The 12,777-nt window shown below is 35.2% G+C and overlaps 1 protein-coding gene across 2 annotated transcripts in view; it reads right to left on the bottom strand.

Annotated features, from left to right (window-relative positions):
* LOC149793794 (beta-1,4-galactosyltransferase 2-like) overlaps nt 1-12,777 on the bottom strand; it is a 71,947-nt gene that overhangs the window by 19,248 nt on the left and 39,922 nt on the right. For both annotated transcript variants that reach the window (XM_089967787.1, XM_089967786.1), the window contains exons 2-3: nt 5,004-5,239; nt 1,107-1,297 (exon numbers count right to left, since the gene is read on the bottom strand). In XM_089967787.1, coding sequence (XP_089823913.1) covers nt 1,107-1,297; nt 5,004-5,239 — 427 coding nt within the window. The remainder of the gene's footprint in view (nt 1-1,106; nt 1,298-5,003; nt 5,240-12,777) is intronic.

The raw sequence follows: 12,777 nt of genomic DNA on the forward strand, positions 1-12,777 counted from the left end.
CTTTGATTTTATAGCAAACTAGCACAGTGATATATCCATTATTCAATTTGAATCAATGAAGAACTAACATGAGATAATTAAAAATAAATATATCTCTGCTAAAATAGAATCGCATCCCCTCACCCCAACAACGTAAATGGTCAATACGTCTAAGTAGATGAAGTTGCTATGTTTATATTAATTATTTAATAAGCTGTCATCTAAAATACGTACCTAAAGTCGACTGATTAACTTTACACTGTAAATGTCACCATGTAAAATACATCGTGCTGATATTAGAAAGATTTTTTGGCAGAAATAATAAGTGTTGTCACTGAAGTCTATAGTTCACTTGCCTTACTCTTAATAAAACAGGCAAGGAAACTTTGAGTTGGATGACATCATCCTGACAAGATATTTAACAGAGACGGCCAGGGAACATAAAACACGCTTACCCAGCAAACAAAAGGTATTAGAAATTATGTAAATATTGAAACAGAAAAAACAACTGCTGTCTTGAAAATCTTTGGATGCTTCGTGGTCTTCCCAAGGAATATATGTACTTAACACAGTTCAATACGCTAGTAAATACCAAAAAAAATGTTTTGTTTTGTTTAATTTAATATGAAAGTTTTCAAATTATTTCCTTGACCTGAAATATCTTTGGCAGTATTCTATTTGGCCACCATGGTGGTACGTCAACCGCGTAAAATATGTGGTTCATGTATTATAACTATATATTTGCAATATTCAAATTTAACTTGTGACAAATACAACTCTTCTGCAAAGATATAATAACGATTTTAAATTATGTGTCATGTAAAATGAAAACACGTTAAAATAATTAATTTCGTAACAAGATCACTCGGGATTTTTAATATATCTTTCAACGACGGCCACTACCGATACTACGGTACTTTTAAAAGGTACCATGATACGTGCAAAGCAAAGGTTTTATATATATATATATATATATATATATATATATATATATATATATATATATATATATATATATATATATATATATATATATATATATATATATATAGTAGTACACCGGTATATGGGTAATAGTGAACCTTACTCTCTCTGTATTACGCAAACTCAGACATATATACACTCACCCCTTATCTCCGTATTTTGTGCTGTACGCGAGGTAATGACGGGGATCTGAGCCACACCGGTATAGATTACGATCATCCATCATGAAAGCATCCACATCTTGGAAAATCACACATGAAAAGTTGTTGATCATCATCGCTGTTGTAAAACCAGCGTTATTTATTAGTCCCTTATTAAAAGCTGTTGGTAAAGCCTGAAATACAAAAATATAGATACAAGAAACTGGCGAAGCCTGTACTAAAAAACACATACATACGAACATAAAGCAAACACAGAAACAACCAAACACATACAATCACACAAACTATCAGGCACTCACACACCTACATTTATATATATTGTAACCATGATATTTCTGTCCCCGCATATTTGACTGATATGTAGTGGGATTCCTACCGCTTCATTTCAGACGCGGACTTCATAAAACTGGGAAGTGATATCGGATTCCATTAGTAAACACAATTTTCCTAAATTCGGTCCGTCTTTTGGGACTTTATTGTTTGTCAAAATGAGATCGTTCCAGTCGTAAATTAATAATAATACTAATATCGAGGTCACCCTTGCTTGCTGCAGGATCAATAACCACCTGCGTAAAATTATAATAACATTCGCTTTCTCAGATTCACATAGATGTTATGCTACTTAGTGGCATTTTAAAACAGCCATAGTTTCTTTTTTGCCTTTGCCGTGTTAATATATGATTGATTTGTATCGTGCGAGATTTGGAGTAAAACAGTTTGTGTTACTGATCTTTCAAGTAACAATAGACAAAGTGTAATTATCCGTTTTTGAGAACGGTCTTTTAAACGATCTTAAAAGTGCATATAACTACAGAGCATTGTTCGTGTAGTTATTAAACTAAGTTAGGTCAAACATATAGCGTATTATCGTGAGAAGTATTTTCAATAAGTGATATAGAATTTAGCAGCTGAGATTGGTCTGCTCCTTGCACACTCCATGATTGTACCTTTGCTTTACGTTCAAGTGTATTATTCAAACAAGTGTATAAAAACCCATGGTATTTTTTCCGTGGGCGAGCGCAAATGAAGTTATTATACTATATTATGCTGTAGTTATGCCAATAATATTGACTGTAACTATACTACTGCAGGAATACGATTATTTATCGCTACTAAACTATGCAAAATATACAGCTGACATTAGTTGCTCTATGGCAGAGTTAGTGCGAGAATATTTGCTCAGTGGTACAGTAGGTCTGAGATAATTTCATACTGAGTTAGCTTGAGAATATTGTATACTGACTATAAAAGAATTAATGTCAGAAAGCTTTTATATCATACGATTATCGAGGTATGTATAAATAAAGAACGTTTGAGAGACTAATGCTTATAGTATTTGAAAGTATTTTGGAGTTGAGTTTAAACACATCCGATAAATTTGTTAAAGAGGCCTAAAGGTGCAGTATGAAGTTTCAGATACATATTAGGATCATACTGATATATTAATCATCTTATGAATATCTTGGAACAGCAACGATGCATATTTACCTGTATTATAAGAAAAACCCGACACAAATTAGAGGGTATTGTGCAAGAATAAATAAAGTAGCTGACGTTAGTAATATCATCTACTACAGATAACGAAACGAATGTATAATATGATAATGATAAGTTTGAAACAACAAGAGAATATATTAGAAGTAGCTAAGATCACCAAGAATATTTTTGTTTAGAGATATGATTTAACATTGACATATGTTATCGCCATTGACACCGTTTCGTAAGAGTGTGGCCTTGTTATGAGATGTGGAGTCAAAGCAAATGTCTCAATGATTCAAGTTTTGCCTAAACTATTCGCATTGAAAAACACAAGCTATGGAGTCTTTGTGCATGCATTGCAAATTATTTTACGTCATCTGATGTCATTGTCCAAGCTGTGTTCGTTTACGTATTGGTATAACATTTGCTTGTACCAATTAGTGTGCCGTGACTTTACCAAATACCAAATTAAATAAAACTGTCCCAACGCAAAAATATATTTGATGGTAACCATCTGTGTATGCAGCCTGGTAAAATAATTCGTTTATTACAAAGTGCTCATCTTCGCTAGCCAAGACTCCGATGTTAACCCTATCTACACCCTGGCGGAACGATCTGATATGCATATGCTTCGGGCCTAACATTAAAAAACTGAGAACACAACTAATAGACTGATTCCACTGGACAGCTATTAAGATGGGAATGAATTGTTGTGAGCTCTACAACCTTTTCATAAAAACCTAAGACACAACAAGATAACCAGGATAAAGGTCGAACAGTTAATTTCCCGTTCATTCTTTTTCTATTTAAAATTTAGTAATGAACATGGCAAACCGGGATTGTTTGTGGAGAAGGTCCCGCCTTGAACAAGTGCTAATATAAATTAATGTAAATTTACAACTTTTGCAACTAGTTTAGGCGATTACAATTCAATAGATTTTATTTCAAACTACGTATTTCATGGCTAATTGCTTCTATCAATGCGATCTTTTTGCGAACTTCGTGAAAATAGATAACACAAGAAAAATGTAAGTTTTATTACTCACTGCATTTGTCAAACATTGACTTAGCATCATTTTATAAATAACATGAAAGCTCATCTTTCATTTCACTTTTACTGAGAGGTGCTCACCCTGTGTAAGGCCAAGCTGTATAATCTACAACAAAAATTGAACCTAAGAATTACCCACCATATTAAACGGACATAAACATTATTTTAACAATATCTAAAACATACAAGGTCTATCTTAATAAACAGGGTAACCAGTGAGGAAAATCCCTGGCAGACTATATGAAAGGAACATAAATGTGGGGAGGGATCCACACCTCAAAAAAGTTGGCTTGTAACAGTTCCAAAAGTTTCTATCAGACAAATGTAATCCTCTCATGTAAATATTTACAAAAAGATTCCGACTAAATTCATGTGTCTACTTCAAGTGGTTCTTGCTTAGCCATGCTCACAGTAATTTCATTAAAATTGTTTATGTACATAAAGCTGAAATAATTGTGGAAAAAAAATCGAAAAATTGAGTGAAACTGGATGGATGGATAGATAGATAGATAGATAGATAGATAGATAGATAGATAGATGGATGGATGGATGGATGGACGTACGGACGGTCGGACGGACGGACGGACGTACAGGCAGGCAGGTAGGCAGACAGGCAGGCAGACAGACATACAGATAGATAGATAGATAGATAGATGAATAGATGAACAAGTAGATAGATAGATACATAAATAGATGAACAAGCAGATAGATAGATATATGGATTGATTTATAAATAGATATATAGATAGTTAGATAGCTAAATATATAGATAGCTGGATGGATGGATGGATGGATAGATAGATAGATAGATAGATAGATAGATAGATAGATAGATAGATAGATAGATAGATAGATAGATAGATAGATAGATATGTATAACCAGTCGGTGAACAAACATTCTATTTTCAATGAAAAAATACAAAACGATGACTTAGAAAGCTAACATTCTAAATTATCCAGATGTGTGCTAATGAAAATATGCGTGCCAATTTTGCCTGAAATGAAGTCAACTTGGTAAAGTCATGACCCAGATATAGAAGGGTCGTTGGAAGGACGGAAGAATGAAAACCCTAATTACGCAAAAGCTCAACCAAATTCGTTGGGTGGGAAAAAAACATCCTTCCTTAGTCTTATCAAGCGAAAGATAAAATTGTTTTTAAAAAACCCCACCTCATATAGTCATAGGAAAATCCACTTAATGAAAGAGGGTATAATGTCTCATAATCGTTATCGCCATCGTCTTTATCATCAACATAACTAGATTATTATTATTATTATTATTATTATTATTATTATTATTATTATTATTATTATTAATTAATTAATTAATTAATTAATTAATTAATTACCATTTCCACGACGAAAATCATATATTCACACTGCTGCCTTTGCAAAACTTGGTGAAGTAATCTAACTTGTACATCCAAGTCATGTTTCCGATCCCTATAAGGAATTATTATAGCAACGTGTTCTCGCGCTTTGCAGTCAAGAGGTCTGTACCTTCCTCCAAATATCACTCTTTTTAAACTTTCCGGATCTGTTACCTCCTCTAGTGTGAGCTTTTCTGTTATGTTCAATCTTCCAACTGTAAAGAAAATCAAATCGAAATTACTAAAGTAATCTTTGAAGCGGTAAAATATGAACAATTGGATAGCATGGTATATCATATACTAGCTTTTGTATATATGAAAAATTGATAACATCATATTTGATATGCAATCATTTCTATATATGCACATTTCAATAACATCGTATCTCATACGCCAGCATTAGTATATTTAAAAAACACCAATATCGATTTCCGTCAAAAGATGAAATGCAGACAAATCGAAAATGAGAGTCAGTATAGCATTATACTATGTACACGGACCCGAAACGATTGGGTAAAACATTACTTATAATTTTATTTTAAAACCGCCTTTGTACTCTTTGGGACAACACAAAGCTATGTGACTTAAGTTTTGAAAGATGCACAGACTCTCCGCTTTACGTGTCACGGGAAATATGTATATCTGACTTTTTCAATTTTCATATAAACGGTTACTAGCAAATATAAACAAAAACCTTACTTGATACAAACCACTAAAATTAGCTAACTCGAAAGAACAACAACAAAAAAACAACTGGCTTAGCCCTTGTCTCTCTACCCATGTGAGTGAGTCTACGCCAAATGTCTAAGTGAGAAAACAAATTGTCCGTGTCAAAACTAAAACCAATAACATTTCAGTATTTAGTGAGCTACGATAGATGGAACAGCACGCACTACAGGACAGCACATTCTCGTTCTATTCTGTTTCCACTGCAATAGTAAAACCGCTAGAGAAAAGGCATTATTTTTTCTTGTTATAAAAAAATTCTATGGAAGAGAGTCAATTATACTCCCCAAGACATAGTTCATATTCCGCTAAAAGATATGATTCCACAAGCTGACAAGATTCCTTTAAAGTTTTGATGCAATATCATGTGTGTGTTAGCATTCATTTCTCAACATATTCTCTGTGGCAAATATGTCAATAGTACGTGCAACGATTAAAAAATCCTCAGGAGCTACAGAACGAGATTTTTTTGTGGCTCATCTTAGTTCGTCTGTCAGCAAATCAGTTTTACGACAGACTCTCTCTCTCTCTCTCTCTCTCTCTCTCTCTCTCTCTCTCTCTCTCTCGATGTAAATGGTGTCGGACATGAGACAATCATGTCTTCAGGATCGCTAGCGTGAACTTATGACTACACATTTTGGAAAGTGTTGGGTGATACTAATTGCCATCGTCACTTGGTTTCTGTTTTCTCCAAAGATTCATACACACTACTTGAACTCTAAACTTCATGGTCGAGGTGTAAGACTTCGTTCTAAAATTTCGAGAAGTAAGTTTTTGCATCTCTCAAATGTAGTAGAAACTTTGGGAACTAAACGAATTTCTTTTGGCGTGAATAGGGACACTCTTGAGTCTGTGGCAGAAGTGGGGAGCGTTGAACCAGGCTCACTTATGTCGTCTTCGAGAACACTGGCATGGATTTAACGTAACACTTCAGCTCGTGTGCGCGGCGATACTGCATGTAATTGCCTCTTACTTTCTTCTAGTTTGTCAAAGGAATCGTTTCATCTCGAATGCACACTTTCATTTGACTCACTTTTACACTCAGCGTTTTCCCTGTATACATGGTGCGCGTCTTAGAGTTCCAGTAATCATTCCACTCTCATACGATCAAAACGAAAGCATCAGCACCACATACCCTTCCGTTTAGGGATAAGACACAACAGACCGCTGTTGCCATCATACATTTAAAAAGGATCACTCGAAAGATTACTTAGAAAAGACAATGGACTATTCCTACGCTCGAGATAATAGTCAAGATACTTGCTACATCTGTCAGGAGAAATACTATTGGGCCCCAGAATGCCCCACAACGTCAGTGCAAAGGTATGGTAGGAGAAAAGAGAGACAACGGTCAATATACTTGTCATCATTGTCACGAGAAAGGACACTGGTCTTCAGATTGCTCTAACGAAAACAAGAGCAAACAAAACAAACAAAAGGACGAGGAATAAGACGATTGGTCTTTAGAAGATGAAGCAGCCATCCTCGTAAAAGAAATCCAAGAAATTCATACCTAGAGACGAAATATAAAAAGGAGGAAGAATATGTGTCGCTGAAGAAATTGAAAAGAAGAGAGAAAAGGTAAGAAGAAAATGGATTTGTATGGTGGAACATTTCATTGTGATTCTCAAACAATAATATACAAAATAAAATAAGTGGCTCATTGTCTTGATACACACATACGCATTTACAAATGCTCACAATTCCATCATGATGGTGTTAAAGGATTTTGAAAATTATGGAGGTATTGGATAGTGTAGGTGAAGTGAAAGATATTATGTTTGTGCGATTTCTCCTCTCTTTTAAAAGATTCCCTTTTCGTGTGATGGAATGTATGGGAGGCATTGCACAATGCGTTTTCGATTGTGTGTATGAGGTGGTCGCTTTTAGAAGTAATGTGATAGATAGTGTTTGTTGATTTAGATGAAGTTTTAAAAAAAAATTCTTCCCATTTTTTAGTTATAGATGGAGTATGGGAGCTACACAAGGCATTTGTATGTGTCTGTGTGTGTGTGTGTGTTTGTGTGTTGGATGGTATTTATATTTTGATGGATAGTACGTTTGTGAGATTTCATCAATCTGATTAAAATCGGATCTCCGCTGTCCTACTTGAAGATCTGACGACGATTGCTTACGGGTCATGTTCTGGTGTCCTTTGAGTTATTCAGTGAAAATCCAGCATTAAAAATATGAACGTGAAACAAATCGTATAGTACACATTGATGCTCTTCATTCACACTGTTCAGTCTCCGAACGCTACCCATAACGTGTGTGAGAATATTTGGCTGGTTTTCATCTTCTTCTCTTACACGCTAAGCTAACACAGTGTGTTTTAAATAGTATATGTAAGGGGTGTGGGATGGTATAGGTGGTGTCATAAATAGTAGTTTTGTTAAATTTCATCTCCTGCTCTTAAACACTATGTTAACACAAGACAGTGTGTGTGTGTGTGTGTGTGTGTGTGTGCGTGTTTGTGTCTAATCAGGTAGTTCAAACGTAAACCCCTTTACCATTTAACTTCCCCTATGACCAATTAACCTTTGAGTCTATACATACATACTTTGCTATTTTCCTATGCTTTTCACTCAAGGGAAGAACCCAAACAACTTTTTTCAGGCCCACTCACTTTCCTAGAAAATATACTCATATGACTATCCCCACCCCACCCCACCCCAAAAATGCTGCCTTGGTATTGTACATGTTGCAAATGTATTCTCCTTGTTTTCAACTCAAAACTAAAAAACATATAAACCCTTTTTACCGTATAAATCCTTTTCAGGCTTTGTTTTTTTTATACGTATTGGCTCTGTGTTCAACTCAGTCTTTAAAAATGATATAAACCCTTTCGATCTCATGCATCCTTTATAGGCTATAATGCCATTCTCGTGTTAATCTCCCGTTAGATGCTATACACATTTAATAAAGAGTTTCTCATACGTATTTAGAGTAGCGCGTAATGATGTCAGATATGGTCAGCCCCTAGTAACATTTTAACTTTTCCCAGTGACGTTACCCACGGTTGCCCATTGGACTTAGGACTATGGGAATGTCCTAATGAGCAAAATTACCAAATACCACTATATTTATGTTCACTATTTTGTCCACTTGCATTAAAGGCGTCATTGCAAATAAGAAAGCACTGTGACAAAATACGGTTACAAAACAAGTTATAGGAGAAATTTGATTGCATTCAGATATTAAAATTAGGAGATACAAAATTAGCAGCGATTAGAACATGTATCAATAATAAACTTTTGTAAGACATAATCTTTACCTTAGAAAGCTGGAAAAGAAGAAGCGCATGTCAGCGAGAAATAATTGTCTGAAGATATTAAAACATTTGCGGATACTAGCAACTTTCAATCCTATACAAACTGACGATCAAACGGAAAACCGTTTGTCAAAATCCTTTTGATAATGAAAGATGAACAAAAAATTTGAAGCTATACGCTATAAGGTTAGAACGAATAATTTCACTAAATATCTCTCCATTATATATATATATATATATATATATATATATATATATATATATGCATGTAAGTATGTATGCAACAAGGATTTTTTTTTTAAAATTTGAAAGGTCAGCTTGCCCGGTACGAGCTGCCTTGGTAAAGTTAAATTTGCCCTAAATATAATATTCCAACATGAGTGAAACAATAAGATAAAATATGGTAAGTAAATCATTTTATATCTATTGATTATGTTGTTTTTCTGTTGAGGTCGTAGAGCCATATCATGATAATTAAAGTTTCCCTAAAACATATATGTACATCTGAAAGCGGTAAGAAACATATCTAGCTGGAACAGCAACATTCGTACAGGTACATGCATAAAGACTGTTTGTAGTGATTTATTTATACTCACAATTCAAAGATATACAACACAAGGATTTGTGAACACTTAACAACCTTACATAGCCACCTTCATATTGGAGAAATGCATTAAAATAATTAATTAGCCCACTTTTGTGAGTGATCTATTTTCGTCCATTTAAGTGCCTGTCACACGACAGGTATCACGTTTCCTGTAATCATCAGGTAATCAAAATATAAACGAAGCTTGTAGGTGCAACATGTTGGTATAAATATGGCTTTGGACAAACATTTCCGGGTAATGCATCACTAGAAACGAATGCCTGTTAAACAAAACTCTCGAGTTCTACTGTTAGCAATAAACACATAGTCGATATAAAATCGATGACATGTTTGAATTTCCATTGTTCCGATTCAGCAATCTGCTTAACTGCTTGATGGCTAACTTGTTGCTCTGTGAACAAAGTTGTGAATGCATGGAGGTTTCTAAAAAAAATTTTAAAAAAATTGATCCTATACATATTGCTGTGGCAAGGTTGGGAACCTTTGTCCGTGTGAGACTTGGATTTTGAATTTAGCTTTAACATTTTGTCAGTCACATCACTACGATGCCCGCAGTGTGGGTGTTAATAGTGATATTTAGCATCGAGGTATCATGACATTATACTAACACCAGGCCGACCAGTCTTAATACTAACCTATTAGGCAACTGTAATCACCATTGTATAAGTCTTTGGTATGATTCAGACGGGATTTGAACCCGTGGCCTCCCGCATCCGAGTTGGACGCTTTAACCACTTATATCCGCCGTTAATCTATAGATGGAGGTTCAGATTACAAGAAGAGTTCAGATTACAAAGAGCATGTAATTCGCCCCATTGCAAATTCGCCACCCACCAACCCCACCCAACTTGCCCCCATTTTACGCCAACTCACTACCACTTTATGTCAACTCGCACACGCCAACACGCCCCCATTTTATATCGACTCACCCACTCCCACTTCAAAGTTGTTATTTTTGCATTTGCTTATGGAGAAATAATATCAAATCAGATAAAATTTCGCCCTCGCCCCCACTCTGTGCCAAATCACCCGCAATTCAGACTCAGCCCGCCACAGCCATAAATAATAAAGTTATCCATAATATAATAACGTATAACGCAATCAGAATTCGGAAGTTTAATTCCTCTCTCTATGCCCTTTATTGGGACATGGACAAATCATACAAGACAATTCTGCCCACATACACTAATAATAATTGTAGAATTTACAAACTATCTAATGTGACATAATTCATTAAAACATTATTATACAGAAGGTACTTAAGGGGAAAATTCACAGGACGTACATTTGCATAAAAAAGTTCTTTTAAAGGTTCATTTTATACATGAAAATGCCCCCTTTTGAGCCTCGCCTATTTTGGTCGCGATCTTTGGGTCATAGATAATTGTAGATTAGCAAATTGGGAAGAGAGAGAGAGAGAGAGAGAGAGAGAGGGCGTGTAAGCATGCATATTTGGGACGGATAGCCACCTAAGTTAATCTGGTGTATAGAATGATGATAATTTTCTTGGCAACAGTTCTATTCCAGTGGGCTTTTTTTCACGGAATTATTTACAGAAACAAATCTGCAATCCAATACGAAAGCCCCAAAAGTCTTCTTAAAATTTAGTCTAAAAGCGATAGAAAACCGGACGAACGGTCAGATGGATTCGTGTACGGACGAACGGTTGCATTTCGTGCTCTACCGCATTCGTAAAGTAAAATATCACATATAAAAGAAATACTTAAATAGCTATGTGCACATTATTTTGTATCTGGCTTGCTTACAAAAAGTCACTGACTAAGATGTGATTAGAACTTCTATACAGCATCATTCAAATCTGCTAATTGTGGCATATCTGACATTGAACTGAGGTGAATAACCAACGGTACTGACAAGTATACCAGGATAAAAGTAATTATTTGGAACAGTATAGGAGCGCCAAATAAGAATTATTTTTCTAAAACACGTATCTCCGCCTCTGTCAGTCTTGACTTCCACCTCAAATATTGATCATTTTCGGTAGAATCCTAGTGGGATGGGCTGCCCACAAACATAAGCATGTTGGATATGTATATATGTCTTTCCATGTCCTGCAAGTGGTTACAAAGTTGGAGTATTCATACCTTTATATTTGTAACACATGGGCTAAGTCTCTTCCTGTCGTGGGTGTGGGTGTCAAAAGGCGCATCCTTGGGGTTAATGTGAATAACAAGCAAACAATCGCCTTTTTCCAAAGATGTTAAAAACGTTAAAATTAAAATAAAAAACGCATTTTTTCTCAATAAATAAAAAACTAAAAAAAGTTCCAGTAGTTTTTAGGCAACACAAAAATCAATATTTTACTTATTTACACGCTACATACCAGTTTTAAAGTTTCAGTGATACAAATATGGAAAAATGTCAAAAGTTTTAAACTGTAGTCCAGATAACATTGAATTTTTTTTCACTCAATGTCGTTATCACCATCTGACTGATCTGACCACGCCTGGCCTACACTACCAGATATCAGCACTATGCTGTAGCATGTTTACGTAAAGAATCGTAGGCTAGCATCATAGATTCATTATTGATCGATATTTGTTATCTAGATTATGACAGAGGACCGCCTGTATGGCCGATGATAAAATAAAATGGAAGTACCAAATATAAAAAACGCAAAATAATAAAAAACGTAAAACAAAAGCGTTTTTTGAGGTAAAATAAGAAACGAAAAAAACGTTTTTATCATCTATGCCTTTTTTAGACCATTACGTGCATATATGGTTATATTGTCCCAACAGCGTTCATGACAATATTCAGTGGCTACTCTCTTGGGAAAGAAATGGACCCTGCGACAAAATCAGCTGTAACTATCAAAATTGTCATTTCATGCAGATGTGTTATATATGTGCTTGTGTGTGTATGGGTGGCTTTAAAAAACATTTTCAGTCATATTGCTACGATGCCTGCAGTGTGGCAATTTATAATGATGTGTTAAGTGCATTCTTTTCATAATAAAGTGATGTGCATGACCTGTCTGACGTTTTCAACTTGTCATGGACCATAACATGTGACGACATTAGCTCCTACGTAATGCAGGGACTGACGTCGAATAGCGACGACTATAAAGATCAGATCCTCACACACACACAGACACACACACACACACAAACGCGCGCGCGCGTGGG

Source organism: Sinohyriopsis cumingii, chromosome 8 (genome assembly GCF_028554795.1).
Source record: "Sinohyriopsis cumingii isolate HCF-2022 chromosome 8, ASM2855479v2, whole genome shotgun sequence".
Classification (NCBI taxonomy): Eukaryota; Metazoa; Mollusca; class Bivalvia; order Unionida; family Unionidae; genus Sinohyriopsis; species Sinohyriopsis cumingii.